Below are 27,511 nucleotides of genomic sequence, written 5' to 3'. Positions count from 1 at the left end.
ACAGTTAGCATCACAACTCAAATCATTTAGTTTGTCAATTGTAAAAACAGTGTGGCCCAAAATGGCCGCCTCCACAGAGCTGATCCTGCTCCTAATTATTATTTTTTTTAAAACATCAAACATCAGGTGACTGTATACGCTAAACTCAGACTTTTATTTTGAAAATTCAATGGTTGTGTTGTAGCATGGGCGAACAGAAGCTGAGACTTTTATTTTGAAAACTGCAGGGTTGGGTTTTAGCATGAATGAAGAGAAACCAAGACTTTTATTAAGAAAAATTGTGCTTGTATTTTAGCATGAGTGAATAGAAACCGAGGCTTTTATTTTGAAAATGGCAGGGTTGTGTGTTAGCATGGACATTTGTTGGGATTCAAAATTAAAGTTTCAATTTGTACACATTAAAAAAACGCTGCCATTTTCAAAAGTCAGAGATTTTTTGTATATACATAATATAAATATATAAATGATTTTTTAAAACATTAGCCCAGATCTTAATTCTACTTTTAACAAAAAAAAATCATTTTCAGTATTTTCTGAATCGGCTTCCGTCGGCCTTTCATATACAATACCACCACCTGTTGGACGAGCAGGGGAATTACAGGTACACGATGCTAAACAGAGTTAAAAAATGACTTTATAATGGTTTTCAGTGGTGACACTTTGTGTAAATAAGGTGACAAGTTTAAGTGAATTTTAGTATTTTATAAAAAATTCATCACAACAGAGAAAAATTCTATAAAAAATAAAATACAATATGAAAATGTGTGTGTGTGAGTGTGTGTGTCCTGCAGGTTCCAGCCTGTAACAGGTTCAAAGGTCGCCAGTGTGTGTTGCCATGGTTACAACCTTGGCCCCACGAGGAGAATCAGCTGACTCTGTGCGATGATGTCATCGCTTAGCAGCAGCCGACTTTCCTTACACCCCATAATATTTGTGGGGGGTTGTGGAGCGTTAATAAATATTATAATTATTGGAATTATGAACTTATCATTGGAAACATGATATAAATGTGTGTGTGTGCGTGCGCATGTGTGTGTGTGTGCATGTGTCTGTGTGTGCGTGTGTCTGTGTGTGCGTGTGCAGTGAAGGTCACATGTCACACATCAGCTGATCACACTGAGGAAACGTGACGAGACATCATCGAAAAAACAACAACAGAGAAAAGAGCAGAGGTCAAAGGTCAAAGAAACAGCTTCAGGCAAAGTGTCATCACACACACACACACACACACACACACACACACAGCAGTGATGTCACATGTTCATGATAACTTGTATTAGCATGTTAGCACATGCTAATAAAAAAACGACCGTTGACCAGAGAACATAAACATTTCCTGACTTTATGACAATAATTCATTTATCAATGGAAGTGATTGACAGCAGCAGCAGGTTAACGTCACATTGATTGACTGATTGATTGATTGAGTTGAGCTGATAAACAAACTCTCTGATCAGTTCACTGACCTGACACTAAAACTGTGACTGCAATAACCACTGAGGCCTGTGGAGGGCACTGTTGTCATGTTCATCCACAGTCAGGAGGAATCAGCTGTCACTCACACACACACACACACACACACACACCCACATACACACATTTTAAAAGGACTCACTCTCCCACACCAAAGTCCAGAGAGAAAACAGTGATTTTACACAGGAGCTGCTGGTCCTCTGCTGCCTCGTGTGGTCACTTTGTGTCATTGAGGTCAATCTGAACAAAGGATTTTAAACACAGAATTTAAAAAAATAAGACATTTGAACTTAGTGATGGAGGCAGCAGTGGATCAACAACTCCTGTGTGTGTGATGTTAAAATCACTGATTTTCTCTCTGGACTTTGGTGTGGGAGAGTGAGTGGTTTACAAACCGTCTCACAGTGAGATAAAGACGTGAACATGTGACATAGATATCGTAGACTTAAACTTGCTTGTTTAAGTGGATAAAATATGTTTTTCATTGAGTGACCACACGAGGCAGCAGAGGACCAGCAGCTCCTGTGTCCTCGCGAGCTAAAATCACTGATTTTCTCTCTGGACTTTGGTGTGGGAGAGTGAGTGGTTTACCGGCAGCCATTTTCTTTTCACCGTGGCTGAGTCTCAGCAGCAGGGGGCGCTTACAGCACTGTGTCAGTACTTCAAAATAAACCAAAACACTCCCTCCCTTCCTTCCTTCCTCCCCTCCCTCCATTCATCCTCTCTCCCTCTCTCTCAGGACTGACCTCAGTGTTGCGCAGCTAAAACACACCCACGTGTTTTAAAGCAGGAAGCGACACACACACACACACACACACACAGCAGTTTTGTGTACCTGTTGTCGTGTCTCCTCGTCACTGTCAGCAGGTGTTTTCCACTCTGACCTCTGACCCCGTGCAGCAGCAGCAGCAGCAGCAGGATGATGATGATGATGATGATGATGATGATGAAGTCTCTCACTCTCTTGTTTGTGTCTCTGTTCAAACTTCAGCTCAGTCGTCCTGTGTGTGTCTGCAGACCAGAACGGGGTTTGTGGGTAAAACACAGAAGAAGTAGCCGTCTCTCTTCTCCTCACCCCTCCCTCCCCCCTCTCTCTCTCTCTCTCTCTCTCTCTCGCTCTCTAACAGCGTCCCAGAATTCCCTGGTGCAGCTGCTGCCGCTGAGCTGCTGCTGCTGGTAAAACCATCTGTTGCAACACGTCTGCCTCTGCACTTTCACTCTCCCTCACTCTCCCTCACTCTGAGGCTGAGAGAGGAGAGAGAGGGAGGGAGAGGGAGGAGGCGGGGCCTGAGACTCACTGTCAGCCAATGGAGAGGCCAAGAATTCCTTCTCTCGCACTCTTGCTCTGCCTGGAAGAGGAGGAGTCCAGGGCAGAGAGGACGCGCGCACACACACACACACACACACACATACAAGGAGACATTAAAATTTAGAGGAGAGGAGGCAAGGAGACACTGAAATTAAAGAAGACAAGGAAAAAACAGGAGGAAAGGAGACTTGGAAAACATTGAGAGAAAAGGAGACAAGGAGACATGAATTAAATGAAAGGGAAGGAGATAAGGAGACATAAGAATTCAGAGGAGAGGAGAGGAGAGGAGACAAGGTGACACGAAGAAGCTGATAGATGAGACAAGGAAGGATGGGAAAAAAATTGGGAGGAGATACATTTTTTACCATGTGTCCTCGTCTCCTTGAATTTCACGTCCATGTCTCCTTTCCTGTCAATTTCCCAGCGGTTTTCAAAATAAAAGTCTGAGATTTTGTTCACTCACATGAAACCGCAACCCCCACAGATTTCAAAATAAAAGCAGAGCAGCTGTGTCTGCCAGACACTCTGTTTTAGTGGGAAAGTCTCGAATAAAGTGGATAAATAAACTTTGAAATGTGCAGCGAGGACAAACTGTCTCTGAGGACGTGTGTGTGGACAGCTGTCCACTGTCCGACGATGATGATGATGATGAAGCACAGGCGCTATCATAAGTACTTTCAGCGACGAGGCAGCAACAAACTGAAGTTTGTAAACCACTCACTCTCCCACACCAAAGTCCATAGAGAAAATCAGTGATTTTAACATCACAGCACACAGGAGTTGTTGATCCACTGTTGCCTCCATCACTAAGTTCAAATGTCTTATTTTGTCACTAGTATTTGAAATCCTACATTCGGGTTTATTTCAGTGACACAAAGTGACCACACGAGGCAGCAGAGGACCAGCAGCTCCTGTGTCCCCGCCAGCTAAAATCACTGGTTTTCTCTATGAGGTTTGGTGTGGGAGAGTGAGTGGTTTACAAACTTCAATTTCCTGTTGGAAAAGTCTGTCTCACAGTGACATAAAGACGTGAACATGTTCTTAAGACATTGTAGACTGAGGGCGCTCACAGCACAGTCCCTTCCTGGCTACTTTTTCAAGCTGTAAATGTCCCTTTATCACCAGAATGTTTATCAGATAAATAGAATCCGGTTCAGAAATAAAACGATCAGAGTGAGACGTCAGTGACGCTCGTCTGTGAGAAAAAGCTCTGCTGCTTCAACATCTGTTTGAATCCAGCGAACAATAACATACAGTGATGATGTCACATGACGTCGTCACACAAACCCTCAGCTTCTTATACACACCCTGAAAGTAGAGGGGGAGAGAGAGAGAGAGAGAGAGAGGGAGGGAGGGAGCAAAAAGAGCAGGATGAAAGGTGGGGGAGAAAGAGAGGAGGAGGAGAGGAGATTGTAATGGAGGTGTTGGCACAGCTCCTGTCTGTTCATGTGGCTGGTGGCTTCACTTAAACTGAGCAAACAGAGAGACAGAGAGACAGAGAGAGAGAGAGACAGAGAGAGAGAGAGAGACAGAGAGAGAGAGAGAGAGAACAAGAAGTCTTCTTGTTTCCAGTGAACGACACAAAACTCAGACGGAAACCATAAAAAAATTCAAGTGTTCATGAGTCCAGTAAAGGCCTGCTCTTAAAAACCACACAAAAACAAACACACAAACGCAACGTGATGCATTTAAAGACATGTTTCCGCTGTTTTATTATATTGTCACCATACAGCCATGGTTACGTGACATGACAACCATGTGTGGACGAAGCTGATATAGCTTTTCCTGCTAATGCTACGTTACATTGGATCCCAAGTGTGTCCAAACATTCACGGTTAAAACAGCGTCCAACGATGATAAAACACTCCAACAATCTTTTCTAAAAGAGTTAGCTCATAAAATCTACGTCAGTTTAAGTCTACGATGTCTTAAGAACATGTTCACGTCTTTATGTCACTGTTAGACAGACTTTTCCAACAGGAAACTGAAGTTTGTAAACCACTCACTCTCCCACACCAAACCCCATAGAGAAAATCAGTGATTTTAGTTGGCGGGGACACAGGAGCTGCTGGTCCTCTGCTGCCTCGTGTGGTCACTTTGTGTCACTGAGGTCAATCTGAATAAAAGATTTTAAATGCCGAATTTTACAAAATAAGACATTTGAACTTAGTGATGGAGGCAGCAGTGGATCAACAACTCCTGTGTGCTGTGATGTTAAAATCACTGATTTTCTCTATGGGGTTTGGTGTGGGAGAGTGAGTGGTTTACAAACTTCAGTTTCCTGTTGGAAAAGTCTGTCTAAGAGTGAGATAAAGACGAGATAATGACGTGCACATGTTCTTAAAGACGTCATAGACTTTTGTTAAGGGGGTAAAATCTCTGCTGGCAGCCATGTTACATTCTATTTTTCCTCCCTCAGCAGTTTTCTCACATGAGGAGCTCACAAACCTCTGAAAACACTGCAGTAAACACCATCAGTGGCTCTGAGCCAAATTACAGTGGAGTGAATTAACTCCAGTGTGTCTGCGTCAACCCAAACTGATCATTATGGACATAATAAAAGTTTATTTTATGGCACAACAGAAGCATTAGAACTGCAGTGAGTTCACTGTAAACTCATCCAAATGTACATTTACATTTAATTAAGTTTGAAAATTAAAAGTTTGCTGCTGTCGAGTCACGAGTCGTTCACTGCTTTTATTGTTGCAGTCTTTCACAGTTTTTGTGAAGGTCAGAGGAAATAAAGGTTTGATGCATGAAATAGAGAGAGAGGTTTCAGTGGCTGCTGTTTCAGGTAACAAATGTAAAGTTCTTGAAAATTCTCTCTCTTACACACACTGGGAACTTTCATTGTCTCACACTTGTTTCTGACAATTTTTGGCAGTTGTTGTTGGTTGCTGCATAGAATGGCTCATTATTTAGCAGTCAGTCTTCTGGTGGATGTATAGAATGACTCACTTTTTGGCATCAGTCTCTTGGTGGTTGAAAAGAATGGCTCACTTTTTGGCATTCAGTCTCTGGGTGAATGTATAGAATGGCTCACTTTTTGGCTGTCGTCTGTTGGTGGCTGCATAGAATGGCTCATTATTTGGCAGTCAGAATCTTGGTGGATGTATAGAATGGCTCATTATTTGGCAGTCAGAATGTTGGTGGATGTATAGAATGGCTCATTATTTGGCAGTCAGAATGTTGGTGGATGTATGGAATGCAGTGTTGTTTTTGTCAACGATGACAAAATTATTTTGTTGACGCCCCTTTTTTTCATGATGATAACGAGACGGTGACGAGATGAACATCTCATGTTTGACGACGAAAACATGACGAGACGTGTGTGAGTTATCGTTGACGAGACGAGAATGGACGTAAATGTCAGTGTGTGGTTTGTCAGACGTTCAAGGTACACAACATTTCTGCTTATTGTACGCATAATCTGTCAATCAATAGCTAAAAATGACCTGGTCCATGTTTCAAGATGATTTACGCTCTTCGCCTTGATGACGCGATGTGGTTGGGGCGCACTGAGGACAGTCTGCTCCGATCGACAGTCGCGCTGGGGGCAAGCGGGCGGGAGAAGCCGCAGCGAGTGCACATGTCCAAGGCACTGGGAAGCGACGAGGTCACTCGGGGTTCACTGTAAAACACCTTCGCCCCAAGCCTTCCAAGATGATCTAGAGTCGGTCACGGCGCACCACCGGCAGAGGAAATTTCATGTCAAACTTATGTGTGACACTGTTGTATGATGAAGTCGGCATCAATTCATGAGAAAAACTGTTGAAAAGTGGAAATATGGAGATTAAAGGTTTCTGCCCAACAGTAATCTCCAATACTTATTGACCTAAATGGATTTGTTAAAAGACTATACTTCTTTCTTTCTTTTTTTAACCCAAACTGACCAAAACATTTTTGAGTTTTTGTTGACTAAAATGTGACTAAAACTACCACATATAGAAATGACTAAAATGTGACTAAAACTAAGACTAAATCTAGAATGGCTGCCAAAAACCACATTGATGGAATGGCTCATTATTTGGCAGTCAGAATCTTGGTGGATATATAGAATGGCTCATTATTTGGCAGTCAGAATCTTGGTGGATGTATAGAATGGTTCATTATTTAGCAGTCAGAATCTTGGTGGATGTATGGAATGGCTCGTTATTTGGCAGTCAGAATCTTGGTGGATATATAGAATGGCTCATTATTTGGCAGTCAGAATCTTGGTGGATGTATAGAATGGCTCACTTTAAGCACTGATAATCATATTTATTATACTGAATACATTTGTGAAGTGCACTTAAAATTATATTTATATGTTTATTAAAATATACGGAATCAACAAAAAAGAAAAGAGATAGAGAGAGGGATAGAGAGCGGGAGAGAGGGAGAGAGAGATGGAAAGAGGGAGATGGGGATGGATGAGTGTGTTCTCTGCAGAGTAATTAATTTCTCAACCTAGACAACGTTTACTGTCAGTGTGAACAGGATTATGACACACACACAAATCTTAGTCCCAAACTTTATCCAGTTCCTCAGAAATGAGGTTCTGCCTCATTAGGACCAGGTTTTGGTCTCCATGAGGACGACTGGTCCTGACAGGCTCAGAAATGTAACACACGAAAAAACCAACCTAATTCAATGGGAAATCCACTCGACTTCACTGTAACATGTGTAACACTAATGTAATAACGTTACTTTGTTTCTGTTTCACGAAGAACTAACGAGGCAGAAGAACCTGAGTGACTGAAGCTAACGGCACACAGTTCAGATGATTAATGTCGCCCAGCACAGCTCAAGCTACATTTACACACACACACACACACAGCACATCTCTCTCACACACACAGACACATAGCGCCTCTCTCTCTCTCTCTCACACCAACATGCTTGACGACCCCCAACCCCGTCCGTCAGAGGAAACTTGTTTCTATTCAATGAGCTGCAAATTAGACTGACCTGGTCCCACATACACACACACAGTGCCCCCCCCCTTTTCACTTTCTTCCTCCTCTCTTTAGAGACCCGGTCAAACCAGACACAGAGTGGCCATCAGTCAGACCACACACACACAGTGTGACACACACACACACACACACGGGAAATGAGGGGGAGAGAGTGACTGAGTGTAAAATGCAGGCAGACACAGAAGCATGTGAAAGGTTAAAGGTCAACTGATTGATTGTTTTAAGCCGATCAATTGTCTCTAAAATAGGACAATTTTATATCGACATTATAAAATCGTCAAGTAAAAGAATTTCTGCAGTGGCTGACCCTGAACACAGCATCTCTGTGCAGTTCTGACCCTGAACGCAGCATCTCTGTGTGGTGTGGTCGTTACTTTTATGTCTTTTAATTCATATTAGTTATTTTCTGAATGTATTTTATTGCGTCGATTTATCAATTACTAAATTAATCGTCAGCTATTTTTATAATCAATGAACTAATTTGAATGTGTGTGTGTGTGTGTGTGTGTGTTTGTCTGACAGCTACTGTAGCTTTAACAGGAAGCTGTGTGTGTGTAGGTAGATAGATAGATAGATAGATAGATAGATAGATACTTTATTCATCTCGCAGAGAAATTCACGTGTGTGGTCAGAAATGTCCGTCCTCTAGGGGGCCGACAGCTGGTTACCATGGCAACAGAGCGCTCCGCTGTGTGTGTTTTAAGTAAATTAATGGTGAGATGTTAATTAGACCGCCAACGGGCTCCTCACAGCAGGACCTGCTTTCACACTGTTAAACACACACAAACACACACACACACACACACACACACAGCGACAGATGGAGATTTGATCGTTTAATAGTTCATCAATATCTCTGAGGTGGAAATCTGCTCTCCTGCAGCTTTTCCAGCTCTGCCTCTTAAGCGTTAACAACAGAAGAAAGAACCCTGGGAAACCCTGGAAAACCCTGGAAAACCCTGGCAAATCCCAGCGACTATCCCCCACCCACTGATCCGCTGACTCCCAGAGAAGATGAGCTTCACATGATTTTAATGTGGAGGCTGCTACGGGAATACGAAGATAAACAGCTGATTCTGAACAAACTCGTGAGGCGTTCTGATCATGTTCTAGAGCAATGTTTAGTGTTGAAATGTAAATAAATACAACAATTGTAGAGGAGGCGGAGCCTCACTTAGTGTCTGAGAAAAATCAACACTGCCCTCATCAGCAGCCCAGGTGCATGATGCTTAACACAGGCGTCAGATTTAAATAAATACGATACATGCTCCACGATAGGATACACAGTCCACAATACGATACATGCTCCACAATACAATACATGCTCCACAATACAATACACAGGCCACAATACGATACATGCTCCACGATACGATACACAGTCCATGATACGATACATGCTCCACAATACGATACATGCTCCACGATAGGATACACAGTCCACAATACGATACATGCTCCACAATACAATACATGCTCCACAATACAATACACGGGCCACAATACGATACATGCTCCACAATACAATACATGCTCCACAATACAATACACAGGCCACAATACGATACATGCTCCACGATACGATACACAGTCCATGATACGATACATGCTCCACAATACGATACATGCTCCACAATACGATACACAATCCACGATACGATACATGCTCCACGACACAATACCCGGTCCACGATACGATACATGCTCAACAATACGATACATGATCCACGATACGATACATGCTCCACGACACAATACCTGGTCCACGATACGATACATGCTCAACAATACGATACATGATCCATGATACGATACATGATCCACGATACGACACATGCTCCACAATACCATACATGCTCCACGATAGGATACACAATCCACGCTACGATAAAGTACATGCTCCACAATACGATACATGGTCCACAATACCATACAATACGATACATGCTCCACAATACGATACATGCTCCACAATATGATACATGCTCCCCAATACGATACATGCTCCACAAAATGATACACAATCCACGATACGATACATGCTCCACAATACGAAACATGCTCTACAATACGATACATGCTCCACAATACGATACATGCTCCACGATACCATACATGCTCCATGATACCATACATGCTCCATGGTACGATACATACTCCACAATATGATACATGCTCCACAATGCGATACACGGTCCACGATACGATACATGCTCCATGATATGATACATGCTCAATGATACGATACATGCTCCACGATACAATACACAATCCACGATACGATACATGCTCCACGATACGATACATGCTCCACAATGCGATACGCGGTCCACAATACGATACATGCTCCACGCTCCTTGATACGATACATGCTCCACAATGCGATACGCTGTCCACGATACGATACATGCTCCATGATACGATACATGCTCCACGATACGATACATGCTCCATGATACGATACATGCTCCACGACACAATACATGCTCCATGATATGATACATGCTCCACAATACGATACATGCTCCACGATACGATACATGCTCCACGATGCGGCACATGCTCCACAATGCGATACATGCTCCACGATACGATACATGCTCCATGTAGCATGTATCGTATGCTCCACGATACGATACATGCTCCACGATACGATACATGCTCCACGACACAATACGCGGTCCACCATACCATACATGCTCCACAATACCATACATGCTCCATGATATGATACATGCTCCACGATACGATATATGACCACAATAAGATACGCGGTCCACAATGCGATACATGCTCCATGATATGATACATGCTCCACGATACGATATATGACCACAATAAGATATGCGGTCCACAATACGATACATGGTCCATGATATGATACATGCTCCATGATTCGATATATGACCACAATAAGATACGCGGTCCACAATGCGATACATGCTCCATGATATGATACATGCTCCACGATACGATATATGACCACAATAAGATACGCGGTCCACAATACGATACATGGTCCATGATATGATACATGCTCCACGATATGATACATGCTCCACAATATGATACGCGGTCTACGACACGATCATACAGCGATATCTGTCAAACTGAAGAAAACATTTTCTCTGTTTATTCACAACAGAGAAAGGTCAAAGGTCATAAAGTCTATGTATTGAACGTGGATGGAGAAAATCCCTCTTCAGGTCACTTCTACACTGTTTAATTCACTCATTTAAGCAGCGCCACCGTGAGGAGATGTGAAGTAGTGAAACTGGCAGGGACTGTTTACTTTAGAGCGTCTTCATTTATTCATTCAAATATCGTTATTTGCCTGGAGTATCGATTATCGTTGCACGAAGCAGGAAGGACAACGACATCTCTCCCATCCCTACTTTTCCTCTTTTTCTCCACCATGTTTTCCTCTTTTCCCTGACCTCTCTTCTCTTTTCTCCTCTTCCCTTTTTATACATTCTTGTCCATCCTCTCGCCTCCTGTTTAATTCTCCACGCCTCCTCAGCAGAAGGTCACCGGGGTCGACAGGAAACATCCATCATGTTTTCTTCTCCACCACTGAAGGCAGTGTGTGTGTGTGTGTGTGTGTGTGTGTGTGTGTCCATCAGCGTCAGATACAACCTGTCACTCAACAATGTTGTCGCCACACACACACACACACACACACACAGCTGATAACAGTGATGGCAGATGAATCTCGCCGCTGTCGTGTCAACACTCACTTAATTTGCCGCTGTGGTTACGGCGAGCGCAGACGTGTCGACACATAACCACAGATTAAAATGAAAAACATTTCACTTTGACGTGTAAATAAAATAATTAAGACACTGATGCTGAGTCAGTGACTCATAAAGGGAATGTTCAGGCACTAAATTAACTGTGTTGTTTATTTTAATCACTTAAGTTTCTGTGATTTTTCAGCTTCTTAAATGTGAAAATGTTCTGTTTTCTTTGCTCCGTAAAACAAAGAAATCATTAAAAAACTGAATCATTTTGTGTTTGTGGACAAAAACAAGACATTTGAGAACATCATCAAACACGTCTTTATCTCACTGTTAGCAGGAAACTCACTCTCCCACACCAAAGCCATAGAGAAAATCAGTGATTTTAGCTCACAGGGACACAGGAGCTGCTGGTCCTCTGCTGCCTCGTGTGGTCACTTTGTGTCACTGAGGTCAATCTGAATAAAAGATTTTAAATGCCGAATTTTACAAAATAAGACATTTGAACTTAGTGATGGAGGCAGCAGTGGATCAACAACTCCTGTGTGCTGTGATGTTAAAATCACTGATTTTCTCTATGGGGTTTGGTGTGGGAGAGTGAGTGGTTTACAAACTTCAGTTTCCTGTTGGAAAAGTCTGTCTAACAGTGAGATAAAGACGTGGACGTGTTCTTAAAGATATCGTAAACTTAAACAGACGCAGGTTTTACTCGGCACGTTTCTCTTTTTGTCAAGTGGCTAAAATGAGTTTTTCAAGGAGTCTCCGTGGTTTTAAATCAGAGTCACTTTTCTGTTAAAATGAAGTTGAAACTTTGGGATTCCACAAGGTTCATTATTGTTTACTATACATATATATTATGTATATACTGTATATATCTCCTTGGACAGGACATTCTAAAGTCATCACGGTCTACTCCTGCAAAGGCTTCTGAACACCTTCAGCATGTGTTTGACAAAGTACAGGACCAGCTTTATCATCTGAAACTTGTTTTATTTGTTTGATGGTTTTTAATATTTTAAATAACACTGTAAGTGTACTGCTGCTGCTGCTGCTGCTGCTGCTGCTGCTACTGCTGCTGCTGCTGCTGCTGCTACTGCTGCTACTGCTGCTGCTGCTGGTTAAATAAAGGCTAAACAAACGAAAATAAACATGTGTGATGAGTTCAAATTAATCAGCCACAGAGAGAAGATGTTTTTACCGAAACAGAATGACTTCATGTGATGAAGACGAGGACTTTCTTCACTGTGATAGAGAGCAGACACACTCTTCCTCCTCCTCCTCTGACACACAATCAACCCCTTCACATCCTCCTCTTCCTCTCCTGCTCCACTCTTTTGTCGCTCCGATAGAAAAGGGTCAGTGTCTTCTACTGTCTGTGTGTATGTGTCATGACGGAAACCAGACACAGTCAGTCTGACTCTGACTCTCACACACACACACACACACACACACACACACACACACACACAGTGTGGATTAACCTTGGTCCTGCTGAGGGTTTTGTTATAAATAGTCTGATGTTAATCCGGTGAGTTTTAATCCCGCTCAGTAAATATGAAACATCTGGAGTTTCTGTGTTTGTGTCGTCAGGTGCAGATCGTCCTGATGTTCAAACATCTGGAGCAGATGAAGAGTGAGGATGATGAGTCAGAGTGTGATCTGTGTCAAACTCACAGAAACAACACAAACACTGTTCAGCGACACCAGATCACGTCCAACATGGAAACACTCTGTTTGTTAAGTGATGGCAGGAGGCTTGGTTGGATGCTTGGTTGGATGCTTGGATGGATGAGTGTAGGTTGGGAGTTTGTTGGACGGAGGTTGATTGGATGAACCCAACATCAGGATTATGGATTATCCATCTGTCAGAGATGAAGCAGGACGTTCCTCATCATCCAACAATGAGGTCATCTCCATGAACTGAACCTGACGACCCCTGACGACCCCTGACGACCCCGACGACTGACAACAACCGACGTCGATGAGAAAACATCAGCATTGAGAGAACGTAAACAACGTACACAAAAACACGTTGTCTTCAAAATCTTTTGAAGTTCAGCCAGTGGCGGCGCCAGGGAGGAGCTAGGTGGTGCTGTAGCTCCGCCTATAATAGCCGATGTCTGTGTGTCTGCACACATCCAGGCTCTCCATAGTTACATCTATGATGCTCCAACAATATGAACACTGCGGATTCATGTGTTGGTAACTGTGTGTCTGTTGTTGCTGTTTGCTGCTCGACTGTGACGCCGTCGTACCCGGTGAGAGGGTTCAACACACACACGTTTTCCGCCTCACTACAGTCGCTCTGTGTCTGCGCTTGCTGTGGGTGCCTAGCTAAGCCCCCCCCCCATGTTGTTGCCTCAAACATGACACCGGTCTTTGAGTGTGACCGGCTGATGATTGGCGGTTCTGCCTTAAGTCCCGCCTCTCTTGGTGTGTTAGATTTATCATTTAGCTCGTGCTGAGGAGGCGGGAAGTAGCTAGGTTCATAGTTCACACACTATAGAGTTTTGACTTATTTTCCGTTACTGTCGGTCACTTTTGGACATATGGAAGCCAGAAGTTGTCAATATTGATAGCTGTGTTAAATATCTGTGTGAAATAATTGAAAAAGGCATTCATTTTCACAGATACAATTTTTATTTTATTAGTCATGTTTGTTCCAATTTCTTTAAGTCTGTTTTTATTTCCTGTTAGTTTGTAGATGTGTTTATTATTCTATACTGAGTGTTTTTATACTGTGCGAGCGACCTCCATCATGAAACGCCCCAAAATTCAAAGCACCTTCTCTTAAGTGTTGAGCACCCCATAGCACCTGCAATAGATTTGACTTCAGCTAAACATAAAATCACATGACCTGATGTCACAAAAGCAACACACACACACACACACACACACACACACACACCAGCCATGTACAGGCTGTAAGATCAAAGCAGTGACAGAGACTACGATAAAGACGCAGAGAAAACTGTTGGTTGGATGAAGGTTGGTTGTTTGGTTGGATGAAAGTTGTTTGTTTGGTTGGATGAATGTTGGTTGTTTGGATGAATGAATGTTGGATAGTTGGATGACGGTTGGTTGGATGAATGAATATTGGATGGTTGGATGAATGAATATTGGATGTTGGATGAAGGTTGGTTAGATGAATGTTGGATGGTTGGATGAAAGTTGTTTGGTTGGTTGGATGAATGTTGGTTGTTTGGATTAATGAATGTTGGATGGTTGGATGACAGTCAGTTGGTTGGATGAATGAATGTTGGATAGTTGGATGACGGTTGGTTGGATAAATGAATATTGGATGTTGGATGAAGGTTGGTTAGAGGAATGTTGGATGGTTGGATGAAGGTTGGTTGATGAATGAAGGTTGGATGGTTGGATGAATGTTGGTTGGATGAATGCATGTTGGATGGCTGGATGACAGTTGGTTGGATGAATGAATATTAGATGGTCGGATGGAGGTTGGATGAAGGTTGGTTAGATAAATGTCGGATGGTTGGTTGTGTTATCATTTCACTGGTTGTTATTCCAAAAGTATGCAGCTGCCGGGGTCAGAGGTCAAACAGTTTAAACTGTGAGCTCTGTGCTCAGTGTCAATGCGTGAGTGTGACCTCTCTCTCTCTCTCTCTCTCTCTCTCTCTCCCTCTCTCTCTCCCTCCCTCTCTCTCTCTCTGGCAAACCTGTCAGGTTGTGATTGGATGACGATCATTAATTAAGGAAACAGGAAGTGCTTTGTAACTTTGATATGCTCTAAACTTCATACGTGACACAAGAGAAGCGGTGGGAAAACATCAGCACATAAAAGCAGCGCCACCTGTTGGCAGCTTTGTAATACTGTTAAAGTATCACAACTATATTATAAACAGTGACTGGTTGAACGTGTCTTCACTTTTCACGGAGGCTCATTTCAGCAGTTAAACTCAATCAGTGTTGAAGGCGTCGTCATGGCAACAGCTCTAATAACCATAGCAACAGTAGTAAGTCACACCTCCGGCTGTCGCACGGTGAAACTCAAACTTATTTCCCTGAATTTAAAACACTGTCGACCTTTAAAAAAACTTCACAACACCAGTTCAGTGTGTTTATGTTTAACAGTTCTTCAATATAACACACACACACACACACACACATATATGTAGTTTATTGATATACTGAAGGGATTACTCTGACTTTTCTTTAAAAAGTTAAATTGATGAAGTAATTATCTTTAATTAACAAAAAAAATACAGTGATATATGTTTGTAAATGATAAATAATGATGATTTAATGCAGTTTCTTCACGTGAAACAAAACCTGAGACAGAAAATCCACTGATCTATACACAGGTCTCCACAGGTAACTGTGTGTGTGTGTGTGTGTGTGTGTGTCCGACACGCCCTGAATCACATCGGTGTCTGATGACTCACTGATTCTCTCTCACACACACACACACACACACACACACACCACGCCCAGTCTCCCACGCAGAAAATGATTCTCACATCACAAAGTAAAAGGTCAGCGATTCAGAATCTATGAGCAGAAATGTAAAGAAATCAATAAACTAATTTTATGATGATTTTCGTTTTAGCCAATTAACAAAAGTAATAAAATCTACGACAGTAGATATATTATATTCTTATTAGTAAGAACATGTTCACGTCTTTATCTCACTGTAACACAGACTTTTCCCACAGGAAACTGAAGTGGAAACCACCCACTCTTAGTGATTTCAGCTCGCAGGGACACAGGAGCTGCTGGTCCTCTGCTGCCTCGTGTGGTCACTTTGTGTCATTGAGGTCAATCTGAATGAAAGATTTTAAATGCTGAATTAAACAAAATAAGACATTAGAACTTAGTGATGGAGGCAGCAGTGGATCAACAACTCCTGTGTGTGTGATGTTAAAATCAGTGCTTTTCTCTATGAGGTTTGGTGTGGGAGAGTGAGTGGTTTACAAACCTCTAGGTTTGAATCAAAACTGGTCCTCACAGCATTTTAAAGACATGTGTACACACACACACACACACACACACACACACACACGCACACACTCAGAGTGAGCAGTAATGGGCTCCTCTGGGATCAGCTTTATCAATATCACAGTAGATGGAGGAGAAAAGCATCAAAGGTTGAACAATTAAAGCTGCAGATGAAGAACAGACAGAAACCTTCAGAAGTTCACACACACACACACACACACACACACACACACACACACACACACACGGTGAAAATGGCACCCGTGCGTTGCTCAGCGGCTCTATAGCGCCCCCCAAGGTGAAAACAGAGGCACAGAAGTTGTTAACGTGCATCAAATCTCTGGAAACATAGCACGGAGGTCAGATCTGGCAAAAATGTGATATAGTCATCGCGCTCAGACCTGTGCGTTGCACCAGGGTTCTATAGCGCCCCCCTAAGGTGAAATGTGGATGGAGCAAGCCAAAATTTCAGGAAGTCGGCCAAATCTGTCCCATACCAACATTCAAAAAACACGACAATTTCATTGTTGCCGGTTTGATCGCAATCCAACGAGATCAGAACGCAAACTGACCCAGAACCAGATCCTGGTCCTCATCAAAGCTGAGTTTATTTCCTTTTCATTTATTCAGTCTTCAGATCAAGGGTTTTTATGGAAAATATGTGAAAAGTTTTTTCTGGTTCTGACTAAAGTTTAACGACGACACGTCAGACTCTTCAAACCCGCTCAGCTTCAAAGAGCCTCAGTTAGACGTCAGCTTCAAATATTAATAACTGCAGCCAGGACGGGTTACCCTTTAATCAATATCCCTGACACACACACACACACACACACACGCACAGTGTCTCTGTGTCCATGTCACTGAATGTGTCCACGGGACAAAAACCTGAGTCAGCGATTCTTAATCTTCTGTTTCAATCTTCAGACACTGTGTGTGTGAAGTGTTTGGACATAATATGCATTATATAAACTAAGTACATAACACCACATGCATAAAAAAATGTATAACTACTACACACACGCACACACACACACGCACACACACACATAATCGCATGTATAACATTACTCATAACACAACACACACTTATGCTCTTATGTATACGTGTATATACTGTATATCACACATTGTGGTGAATTTAATATGTACATAAAGTAACATATATGTTTTTATATATCTATATATTTATATACATACAACCACAACATAACTGCATGTATAACATATGTAAATTATATGTGTGTGTGTATATATATATATAAAAATCCGACTATGTTTACAAATACATATGACCACATTATATTATATGTATAACTACACATAAATATATACATATAGACAGTATATACACGTGTACATAAGAGCATATATGTGTGTGTGAGAACCTGTTGACTGCTGAGTGAACTTCCTGCTGAGAACACGAGTCAAAAGCTTCAGGAACAAACAAACAAACACACACACACACACACACACACACATACATCATCCCTCCGCTCTCTGACAAACTGTTGCCACGGGTTACCATCGCCTCCCATCAATCACTGCGGCAGGAAACAATGCTGTGACAGACAGGGTCGCCATGGCAACACAAAGACCCGCTGATGACTCAATGGAGAGAGAGGGGGGGGGAGAGAGAGAGAGGGGGGGGGGGAGCTGCCTTTCTGAGCCTGAGTCTGGTTTAAGAGGATTATCATCTCTTTACAGAAACTGATAATCAGACTAATTAGACTGAGAGAGAGGATTAAAAAAACATTATTTATTCAAAACACGTAACAAACTTTTCACCCTTTCATCCTGCGTACGATGAACACATTCATTGACTTCTATTCTGTTATAAATAAACGTGAATATGAGAAATAGAAACATCACAGACTCCAGGAGCTCGGGTCACAGTTAGCTGCTTTTTCATTAGGAATCAGAACCTGGTCAGTCGTGAGTATGTGTGTGTGTGTGTGTGTGGGGGGGGGGGGGGGTGTCTCTATATATGGGCACAGAAGTGTCATAAATGTGGAAGCTGTGGGGTCTTCATTGGTAGGGGGTTCATTAAAGGACTACTTCACTGATGTGCACCTAGTTCAGTTTCCCCTTAGTCAACAAATATCTTCATTCTTGTCGTTGTTACCTTCACTCTGACTTTACCATGTGAACATACTGACAAAGAATTGATTTGAAATGTTTTATTTTTGCCTTTTATATCTTTAATGCTGCTGCAATTATTGTAAATGTAACATATAAATAAAAGTGGTTTAGAGTGAACTTCTTTCTGGGTTGTTTTGTTGGAGGTGAACGTGTGAGATGTGAGATTCTTCACACTGAGAAACACAGAGCTGCTCATGATCTCTGTGAAAAACCACAGCACACAACACTGCGGCGGCTTTTTCACAGTCAAAGTCATTTACATGAAGGAAACCACTGTGTGTGTGTGTGTGTGTGTGACTAATTAGGACAAGACTAATAAAATACACACACACACACACCAGCTTGTGTGTTTCCTCTGACACCAATAGTCACTGATGTAGTTCACGATTATCCACAGTTTGTCTCATCGACCAGAACAGATAAAAAAGGAGGCCTCAGTGTGTGTGTGTGTGTGTGTGTGTGTGTGTGTGCGTGTGTGCGTGTGTGCGCACTCGAGACCTTTCAGATTCAGACGGTAAACAACTCATTCATTATTTCTCTCTCACTTTCTACGAGACACATCAAAGACGAAACGTTACCAAGAGGTTGTGCAGGTGCAAAAGGGCGTGGCCACGGCAACCATCGAATCAATCGCCAAGAAACAGGAAGTGTCCTGTAACTTTGAGCGTGAACAAACTGGAGCTGATCGGGAGGAAACAGCCTCACCACTGGGGGGCAGCAAATCGTGTTTAAAAAAAGGATTTTTGGTTAAAAAGTTTCAAAAGGGAAATAGGATTCCAAGATGGCCGCCAAGTAGTGTGCTGTGATTTGAAGAATAACATTAATATTTTAGCCAAATATTATAATATTAACAACTATATTATAATTTAACTTTAACCTCAACATTTGTTTTTACAAATTTGACAAATCTATTCCCGTTAATTCCTGTGGAAAGTTTCCAATTTGGAAAATTAATTCCCCCAAATTTTGCAACTTCTAATCAGAAGTGAGCAACGTTCATGTTGATGAAATTAACTCATCAAGAGTTCAGAGTCAAACTGGAGCAGATTGAAACCTCAACTTCTACAGCTGCTCATTAGCATCTCCGCTAACACACACACACACACACACACAGGGGTCCCAGGCCTCCTGTTGTGTAGCGTGTGATGATTACAAAGACCATCTTGTGTGTGTGTGTGTGTGTGTGTGTGTGTGTGTGTGTGTGTGTGTGTGTGTGACCCTGAGGTTTTATTAAAAAGCTCTTTTGTGGCTTTGAGATGCTAATCGTTCTATTATCAGCAGGATAAAAGAGAGTTTAGCTGCTTAAAGACAAACAAATGACTTCTGGCAGACACACACCATACATGGCTAATGAGCGCTCTGCCTGTGTGTGTGTGTGTGTGTGTGTGTGTGTAAATGTGTCTCAGGCTGTCCTCGTGGACAGAACCCCCTCATGTCAGTGACAGGAGTCATTGATGACATCACCTCTGCTGTCAGATTACAGCTGTGATGTCCAAATTCCTTCAGTGTGTCCAAAGTCCAAACTCCTTCAGTGTGTCCAAAGTCCTTCAGTGTGTCCAAGGTCCAAAGTCCTTCAGTGTGTCCAAGGTCCAAAGTCCTTCAGTGTGTCCAAGTCCAAAATCCTTCCATGTGTCCAAGTCCAAAGTCCTTCAGTGTGTCCAAGGTCCAAAGTCCTTCAGTGTGTCCAAGGTCCAAAGTCCTTCAGTGTGTCCAAGTCCAAAATCCTTCCATGTGTCCAAGTCCAAAGTCCTTCAGTGTGTCCAAGGTCCAAAGTCCTTCAGTGTGTCCAAGGTCCAAAGTCCTTTCGTGTGTCCAAGTCCAAAGTCCTTCAGTGTGTCCAAGTCCAAAATCCTTCCATGTGTCCAAGTCCAAATTCCTTCAGTGTGTCCAAAGTCCAAACTCCTTCAGTGTGTCCAAAGTCCTTCAGTGTGTCCAAGGTCCAAAGTCCTTTCGTGTGTCCAAGTCCAAAGTCCTTCAGTGTGTCCAAGTCCAAAATCCTTCCATGTGTCCAAGTCCAAAGTCCTTCAGTGTGTCCAAGGTCCAAAGTCCTTCAGTGTGTCCAAGGTCCAAAGTCCTTCAGTGTGTCCAAGGTCCAAAGTCCTTCCATGTGTCCAAGTCCAAAATCCTTCAGTGTGTCCAAGGTCCAAATTCCTTTCAGAACCAACTGGATCCAAAACGCCGTCAGGGAGTTGGACACGGATGACAAAACAAACGCCACAGAGAGTCGAGGACACTCGAGGATGTTTGTGTGCTTTAAGATTATTTAAATTATTGCACAAATAAATAAAAATGTTTAGAAGCACATTTCCCTGCCTGGGTCAGTGTGGATCAACTAAAACTGAGACTTTTATTTTGAAAACTGCAGGACTGTGTTTTAGCATGGATGAACAGAACCTGAGGGTTATATTTTGAAAGCTTTGGGCTTGTGTTTAAGCCTGGATTAGAAGAAATTAAGACTTTTATTTAAAAAAAACTGCAGGGCTGTTTTAGCCTGGATTAACAGAACGTGAGGATTTTATTTTGAAAGTGTTGGGGTTGTGTTTTATGGATGAACAGAACCTGAGGCTTTTCATTTGAAAACTGCACGGTTGAGTTTTATTGATGAACAGAACCGGAGGCTTTTATTTTGAAAACTGCAAGGTTGTGTTTTATGAATGAACAGAACCTGAGGCTTTTATTTTGAAAACTGCATGGTTTAGATTAGGGAACACATATTCACCATTAACTAGGTGCTTACTAACATGCATATACGTAGCATACCAGACCTTTATTAGTAATTATTAAGCACGTATAAACACTTTAATCAGGAAAAATCTTAATTCATGTCGTAATGGAGGTAGAATAAGATTATGTAGAATAAGGTGTTAATACATGCTTAATAATTACTAATAAAGGGCTAGTGTGCTATGTATGCATGTTAGTGAGCATCTAGTTAATCTAAAGTGTTACCAGGCTTTTAATTTGAAAACTGCAAGGTTGTATTTTATCAATGAACAGAACCTGAGGCTTTTATTTTGAAAACTACAAGCTTGTGTTTTATGGATGAACAGAATGTGAGACTTGTATTTTGAAAACTGCAGGGTTGTGTTTTATGGATGAACAGAACCTGAGGCTTTTATTTTGAAAACTGCAGGGTTGTTTTTTATGGATGAACAGAATGTGAGAAGATGAAGGTGAGAGAAGAGGACAGGACTGTCTCTGTGTCTCTGTGCTCCACATGTGAGACGTGGGAGTTTTTCTGCTTCCTGTCCTCACACCTCGTCTTCACACACACACACACACACACGCACACAAACACACGCACAAACACACGAATAAAGATGCTCACATGAAAGAAGAAAACCTGAAACTTTAAACTTCAGAGAAACAGAGGAGTGGCCTCCTGGTGGACGTTCAAGGAAATACAAAACAGATGTTAGCATAGCATTTTCATTAGCATCAGCCAGATCACATGATGTCAGTGGTGTGTGTGTGTGTGTCTGTGTCCATTTAAGTCTTTACATAATCCAGTATGAATAAACATGAGATGATTTATGAATAAACATGACAGCACTGTGAAAACACACACACACACACACACACAGAGTTCATGGATATTCAGCAGCAGTCCTTCTGTCGTTCACTCTCTGTTTTCCTCTGACACTGTTCAAACTTAACCTGCTTTTTCTTTGTCCTTTTTCTCCCGACAGACACCTGAACGCAACACCAGCAGCAGACACCTGAATGCAACACCAGCAGCAGACACCTGAATGCAACACCAGTTACAACACCTGAACGCAACACCAGTTAACAGACACCTGAACGCAACAACAGCCGCAGACACGTGAACGCAACACCAGTTACAGACACTTGTACACAACACCAGTTAACAGACACCTGAACGCAACACCAGCTGCAGACACCTGAACGCAACACCAGTTAACAGACACCTGAACGCAACACCAATTACAGACACTTGAAAGTAACACCAGTTACAGACACCAGAATACACCAGTTAACAGACACCTGAACACAACACCAGTTACAGACACCTGAACACACCAGTTACAGACACCTGAACACACCAGTTAACAGACACCTGAACACAACACCAGTTACAGACACCTGAACACAACACCAGTTACAGACACTTGTACGCAACACCAGTTAACAGACACCTGAACGCAACACCAGCTGCAGACACCTGAACGCAACACCAGTTAACAGACAGCAGAATACAACACCAGTTACAGACACCTGAACACACCAGTTAACAGACACCTGAACACAACACCAGTTACAGACACCTGAACACAACACCAGTTACAGACACCTGAACACAACACCAGTTAAAAGACACCTGAACACAACACCAGTTAACAGACACCTGAACACAACACCAGTTAACAGACACCTGAACACAACACCAGTTACAGACACCTGAGCACAACACCAGTTACAGACATCTGAACACAACACCAGTTAAAAGACACCTGAACATAACACCAGTTAACAGACACCTGAACACAACACCAGTTAACAGACACCAGAATACAACACAAGTTACAGAGACTTGAACACAACACAAGTTACAGAAACTTGAACACAACACCAGTTAAAGACACTTGAACGCAGCACTGGCTTCAAAGAAGCACGTGACTCACCTCGACAGTACCCTCGTGTCGTCGTGACGTCATAAACGCGGTGGTCACCTGTCGTGATAAACTCTTTATTTGACGTCACGAGCGGTTCATTTAAATGTCATGGCTTGAACATCAATTCCTCCTCTTCTTCCTCTTCCGCCTCTGCTCCTGCCGTCAAAACTGTGCCGGTGACGTCACACGTCCATTCTCCTACTCACCTTGATGGACACCACCGCCTGTCTGTTTGGCTGCAGTTGCCTCTTTTCACCACAAGGACTGATAGAGAGTAGGAAAGTGACAGTGAGATCAGCAGGCGAACACTGCCTCCCTGTGGTTTTTCACTGGAACTGCAGCTTCACTGTGTCAGAGGTTTTTTTCATGGATTTTTATATTATATTATATTATATTATATTATATTACGTTATATTACGTTATGTTATGTTATGTTATATCATATTATCCATTATCTACCGCTTTATCCTCCACCGGAGGGTGCTGAGCCAATCTCAGCTGACATAGGGCAACAGGCGGGGTCACACCCTGGACAGTTCGCCAGTCTTAATTTCATAACTTAACTCACTTTTATATTTTAGTTATTAATTACTTACTTCCACCCCCACGACCCGACCCCGGATAAGCGGAAGAAGATGAAGATTACTTACTTCCATTGCTCATGAGCAGCCCATGGACAAGTGGAAGGAAATTGGGCTTTGTAAACAGAGGGTCACCAGTTCAAATCCCAGGACAGGTTAATGACTGGGTGCTATTGAGCAAAAGTAAACCCTGCCCACTGCTCCTGTGTGTGTGTAAATAAAACTAATACTTATAAGTTTATGAAAAATCAAGAATGAAGTGGTTTTCAGATTTGAGTTCAGCTTTAATGACACAAACATCATCATCGTTAAATTTGTGTAAAAAAATAATAAAACAAATGTAACTGATCGTCGTTTATTGATCAAACTCCGTCAGTGAACTGAACAAAGAAAAAAAAAATCAACACTAAAAATGGAACCTGGTCTTTATGAAGTCATATGTTCACCTCAGTGTCTACTGACTCCGCCTCTTCCTGTGACATCATAATTGAAACATAATCAAAGCAAACACAACCGGAGGGGGCGGGGCTTATTCAGAGCCATCGCAGAGCTTTAATCTGTCAGGCCAATCACAGCTGTGTTATCGGAAAGGGGGCGGGTTTAGAGTTGTTTTTTAAATAAACAAAATGGCTGCTGGCAACAAAATTGATGACAGATCAGTGTCTGGATGTCACATGACTATGATGTGATGTCACATGTCGTGATGTCACAGTCACGTGTGGAGGCGTTTGTGTCTGAGTGTCGATGAAATAAAAAAAAAGAATTTAAATAATAATAAGAATAAAAAAGATGACATTTAAAGGAAACATTTAAGTTTCACCCGGAACATGAATAAATGTAAACGTGACACTTTTTGCGCATCAGTTTCGTAACAACAACAAAACAAATCGCGACGACTCGTCGAACAGGAAGTACAACGTTTCCTCGCTCTCTAAAAACAAACGTTTAAAAATACAAACTAAAAAATAAAAGCGCTAACTGCGGCGTCTGCACGTGTCATTTCCTCCCACTGAGGTCACATGACAGGTGTTGACTGACAGGTGTGAAGCAGCCAATCAGAGGCCGCGGAGTCAAACGCCATGACATCACTCCGGCTGCGTCGTGGCGGCAGCGCGGCGATCGGACGGCAGATGGTCACAAAAGTCAAAGTCCAAGGTTTGGAGGCTCCGCCTTCTTTTCTTTTTTTAAACTTATTTTTTAGCCCTCTCTCTCTCTGTTGATCGCCCCTCAGGTGCGCCTCCTCTTGACTCCTCCCGGACTCGCAGGATTTGATGATGTCAGCAGTTTCTCTGCCGCTCGGCTCCTCTTCCTCTTCTCTGCCTCCTTGGCTCCTCCCCCTCCCAGGGCTCCTCCTTCACTCCCTCCCTTCTCCTTCTCTCGCTCTCTCTCTTTGTCGCGACTGCTGCTCGTTCGCTCCGACATCTTCACCGACGAGTTGCTTCCTGAAGAGAAACGGGACACAAGATGGAGGCGGTCACTGAAGGTCAGGGGGCGGGAACTCACGATACACGATACATGTTGCAGGATAAGGATAAAATAATGAGACAAGTCTACGATATCTACATCACATATTCGTCTTTATCTCACGGTTAGACGAAGTTTGTAAACCACTCACTCGCCCACACCAAACCTCATAGAGGTTAACATCACACACACACACACACACACACACACACACACACACACACACACACACACACACATATACTGTACAGGAGTTGTTGATCCACTGCTGCTTTCTCTATGAGGTTTGGTGTGGGAGAGTGAGTGGTTTACAAACTTCAGTTTCCTGTTGGAAAAGTCTGTCTAACAGTGAGATAAAGACGTGAGCATGTGACGTACATCATATATCGTAGACTTACACTGAGCAGAAGAGGGCGCTCAAGCACACATCAAAAACATGAACTCAGGTACCTTCTTCATGTGTTGCTGGAGGTTCTCGCTCCATCCTGAACTCCTCTTTACTCTCCTCCTCTGAACCTAGTTTCCCTACACACACACACACACACACACACACCAAACAAAACAACCATTTGTAAACACAAAATAATTCCCAACAGGGGGAGGAGCCAGTGAGGGGGAGGGATTAAGAGAGAGAACCAACCTTCTTTGACCTCCTGAATGATGTCCTCAGGCAGAGAGAAACTCTTCTCTGTGTTTGGAAACGGTAAGATCTCTGACTCGTGCTACAACACGCACACACACACACACATGCAGACGGACACACACACAGACGTTCAGGTCAGGGTTAAGGCACTAGTAATTAAGGTTAAGGGTAAAGTAAGTCTACAGTAAATTAATGTGTGTGTGTGTGTGTGTGTGTGTTCTCACCAGAGCCTGCATGTCATACATGGTCCCCAGATGATCCCAGATAACAGAAGACGACACCTGACGTCCAATGTTCTGACTGAACTTGTCTCTGATGCAGATCATGTGGAAGTGACGGTTCACACCTGAGAGACAGACAGACAGACAGACAGAGAGACAGACAGACAGACAGACAGAGAGAGAGAGGGAAAAAGCTCAGGACATTGTTTTTAAACTAAAGATAAAAAGTCTGCTTTTAAAGTCTTAACAAAAATCAGATCCAAATCAAAATGAGACTAATACAGAGACAGACAGGCAGACACACAGTGGTGTCAAACTCATGGAACGCCCCCCGACCCCCCGTCGATGTCCTGTGACCCTTTACTTATTTTAAAACGACCAACATTAAATGACATATAAGCTCGTCTATTGTTTTCATTTGATTTCTCAGCTTCTTAAATGTGAATATTTTACAAATAAATCATTCAAACTCAATCATTTTGGTTTCATCTTAATTTTATGACAATTTCTGGAGCACTTTTAAACAGTTCAACTTTACTCTTGTTTATTTAAATAACGTAAACATAAAAAGGGTTTTATTGACGTCATCACTAATTGTGGTGTGACGTCACACTGTCGTTTACATATAAACAAATAAATGAAGCAAACTAAACCTCACAGATTACAAATGTCTGCATTTTATTTGTTTGTTTATAAAGAACAGGTGAATGCGATCATCGTCACTAGTTAAGGATCAGTCTAACTAACTAACTAACTAACCCCTCTTTGAAGTGATGCGTTCACGGACGTCTCTCTCTTTCTCTCTCTCTCTCTCTCTCTCTCGCTCGCTCTCTCGCTCTCTCTCTCTCTCTCTCTCTCGGTTGTTGTTAGCATGCTAACGTTAGCTTCTCACCCACGGGCTTGTGTCCGATCATCGCGTGAAAAAGACAAACTTCCACTTCGTGACTCCAAACCACCGAGTCTTCTCCCGGGACCAGAGCCGAGTCCGGAGGCTTCTCTTCGGCCTGACTCAGTGTCACATCCGCCTCCCCCATCTCCGCCACCGAGCCGAGAACCGAGCGAACACAGCCGCCGCTAACGGAATCGAGCGCAGCAAGCACCGGAAGTTCGGGGCATTCGCTTCCGGCTATTGTTGGTTTTTCACAATAAAACATCTCTGCAGTGAAATAGGTCCCGAAAAAACAAAATCACCGACATGACGATAACAATCTGATATTGATTTAATTCAGAGTCGCAAACAACTAAATAACGGTCAGAAAAATGACGACATCGATAAATAACAAACGGAAAAGAATATTAATGTAGCACCTCCGGTCTCTTTTTCAGAATAAAAGCCTAATTTCAACTCTTAATGTTAAATAGATAATTACAACATTTAAAAGCATGATTTATT

General features: G+C 42.5%; 2 protein-coding genes across 10 annotated transcripts in view; both read right to left on the bottom strand.

Annotated features, from left to right (window-relative positions):
- sulf2b (sulfatase 2b) overlaps positions 1–23,362 on the bottom strand; it is a 51,134-nt gene extending 27,772 nt beyond the window's left edge. For 7 of the 9 annotated variants that reach the window (XR_009241722.1, XM_058642825.1, XM_058642831.1 and 4 more), the window contains exon 1: positions 2,309–2,712. The gene's annotated coding sequence lies outside the window, so the exon portion shown is untranslated. Of the gene's footprint in view, positions 1–2,308; positions 2,714–23,218 lie in introns of those variants that run through there. The other 2 variants (XM_058642824.1, XM_058642832.1) reach the window with 2 other exon arrangements.
- Positions 23,363–24,050: 688 nt separating this feature from the next.
- Positions 24,051–27,219, bottom strand: mrgbp (MRG/MORF4L binding protein). Its single transcript, XM_058643061.1, has 5 exons — positions 27,011–27,219; positions 26,122–26,243; positions 25,895–25,976; positions 25,705–25,779; positions 24,051–25,232 (listed from the first exon to the last, which is right to left on the bottom strand). The coding sequence occupies exons 1-5, from the start codon at positions 27,150–27,152 to the stop codon at positions 25,018–25,020; spliced, it is 636 nt and encodes a 211-aa protein (XP_058499044.1). The 5' UTR covers positions 27,153–27,219; the 3' UTR covers positions 24,051–25,017.
- Between the last annotated feature and the right edge of the window lie 292 nt (positions 27,220–27,511).

The sequence above is a fragment of the Solea solea genome, chromosome 11 (assembly GCF_958295425.1).
Source record: "Solea solea chromosome 11, fSolSol10.1, whole genome shotgun sequence".
Classification (NCBI taxonomy): domain Eukaryota; kingdom Metazoa; phylum Chordata; class Actinopteri; order Pleuronectiformes; family Soleidae; genus Solea; species Solea solea.
This window is presented reverse-complemented; position numbering and strand designations above follow the sequence as displayed.

Bases quoted from the DNA above. Each gene is read 5' to 3' on its own strand.
- mrgbp (XM_058643061.1), bottom strand. From the start codon at position 27,152: ATGGGGGAGGCGGATGTGACACTGAGTCAGGCCGAAGAGAAGCCTCCG. The intron at 26,244-27,010 runs GTGAGAAGCTAA...TCTGTCTCTCAG, and splicing joins GATCGGACACAAGCCCGTGG to GTGTGAACCGTCACTTCCAC. The intron at 25,233-25,704 runs GTACCTGAGTTC...GTTTCTCTTCAG, and splicing joins TCCAGCAACACATGAAGAAG to GAAGCAACTCGTCGGTGAAG.